Source organism: Emiliania huxleyi (genome assembly GCF_000372725.1).
Source record: "Emiliania huxleyi CCMP1516 unplaced genomic scaffold EMIHUscaffold_3800, whole genome shotgun sequence".
NCBI lineage: Eukaryota > Haptophyta > Isochrysidales > Noelaerhabdaceae > Emiliania > Emiliania huxleyi.
Window position 1 is genome coordinate 1 of NW_005199118.1, and position 1866 is coordinate 1866.

Consider the following 1866-nt stretch of genomic DNA (forward strand, 5'->3'; position numbering starts at 1 on the left):
GAAAATCGAAGGGGCGCGTTCATAGAGCCGGATGAAGGGCCGGCAGAGAAAGAGACAGACCGACCGAACGGCCGACCGGGGGCCGGCCGGCAGATTAACCTTTGTCCCATGATTTGAGGTTGGGGGTACCACGCGGGGTGTTTGTTCGGGAATTGGCCGCGCCGAGGACCGCGCGGCCCCGTCCGGGGTCGGGGCTGTAAACAGTCGCAGAGCACGAGGATGTTCGGGCTTCCCCGGGCGGAACGGGTCCCTTGTAGATGGCGCACGGCTTGAGCAGCACCTGCGGCCGAGCGCGGGTGGGAGGGATGGGACGTGGCATGCTTTGCGGCTGCGGAGGAGGCGCGAGAAGAGCTGAGGCGTGGGAGGGTTGAGTGGTGGTGCGCGTCTCCGTCCGAAGCGGCTCTGGAGGGGAGGCAACACACCTCCGAGTCCTCGCCCGGCGCCTGCTCGGTCGAAGAGCCGTCAAAGTTCCAGATCGGGAGGTCATCGACGGACTTGGGGGGGGCGTCGAGCGTCTTGGTCTTGCAGCGCAGCTCGCCCTTGCCGCCCACCCAGATGTACTCGGCCATCACCTGCGTGAGAGTGGCGGTGAGCCGCAGCGCCGGCCGCAAGTCGGTGGCGGGACGTTGGTGCGGGGAGGTGCGAGGCGAGTCGGCGTCACACCTTGCCGCCCTGGTCGAGCTGGGCGAAGCGATCCTGGATCGACAGGTCGCACTTGGTGTAGGGGGGGAGCACAGGGAAGGCCATGATGCGTTGTGTGAGCGCGTCTCGGTAACGCCACAGGCTATCCTCTGCACCCCCCCCCCAGGATTCCCGTTTGACGACCCCAGGATTCGGCCGCTCCTTGGGGTCCTCCGCCCTGGGGGCCTTTTGGTGATCCTTGCCACAATCTGTGGTCGGTCTGGATGATAAAAGAACAGACGGGAAACAGGCGCGACAGAAATCACAATTCGAAGTGCCCGCAAGTGCCCGCATTTCTTACGAATCGGAAAACAAACACAAAACAAACGAGACGCCGCACGTACACACACAGGCACAAATCACAGGCACAGACCTTGCATGGGCATGACAAGCAGCGTCATGGTCAGTCTTGCGCCCCAGAATCCTTGTGTCACTCCATCTCCTTGCTTCACACCAACCAAGGAATGGCGCGAGCTCGAGTGAGTGGCGACTGGCGTGGAACCGGACGCCGCCGAATCTGCCGGCGACTCGCTCGCTCGCGCCAGCCGCGCTGAATTCGCTTGCTCCTCCATGATGCGGACGGCGGCGAGGGCGGTGAAGGAGGCGGAGAGCGAGTGGCGCTCTCGCCTGCCGACCGATGATGGATGCACGCGAGTATTCGCGCGCCGCCTCCTCAGTCGCAAAGCCCTTCACGCGACCGGTGAGGCGGCTGGACAGCTCCTCGAGCGTAGGGTGCCCACAGGGCCCAAAAAAAGAAAGGAAAAAAGAGCCCTGCTCTCGTCTGCGCTAGTTTCTGCTTCGTCCTCACCGGCGTCTCTCCTCTTCCTTCTCCCCTTCTTGTATGCTTTAATTGCACATCGCGTCGATTCCTTTTCGCGTGAGCACCACCCTGAAGCCCGCCCAGCATCTGAACCGCTCCCTAAGTCGAAGGAGCATCATCAGTCTCACCCACTTCGCTCTCTGCCCACCGTCTCCGCTCCCTCCCTGGTGCCAAGACATCCTGATAAACAAACTTTAGGTTGTGCTAGTGAACTGAGGAGAAGCGGGTCGAGCCTCGGCGCAGAGGGCAGCGCCTAGCGGGCGGGAACCCTTACCCCGCGCCCGCCGCTGCCCGCCGCTTTGTGCGCGGGACCTCCGAGCGACGAGGCTCATGACACAGCTCCCGACTAGCGTCGGCTCCTGCTC

At 63.4% G+C, this 1866-nt stretch overlaps 1 protein-coding gene across 1 annotated transcript; it reads right to left on the reverse strand.

Moving 5' to 3' along the window:
• Positions 1 to 99: 99 nt before the first annotated feature.
• EMIHUDRAFT_124007 (glutamine synthetase) lies at positions 100 to 747 on the reverse strand (the record flags this gene model as incomplete). Its single annotated transcript, XM_005771542.1, has 3 exons — positions 100 to 280; positions 423 to 572; positions 664 to 747. Coding segments are annotated over 3 exons (415 nt in total), but the record flags the coding sequence as incomplete, so codon positions are not given.
• Between the last annotated feature and the right edge of the window lie 1119 nt (positions 748 to 1866).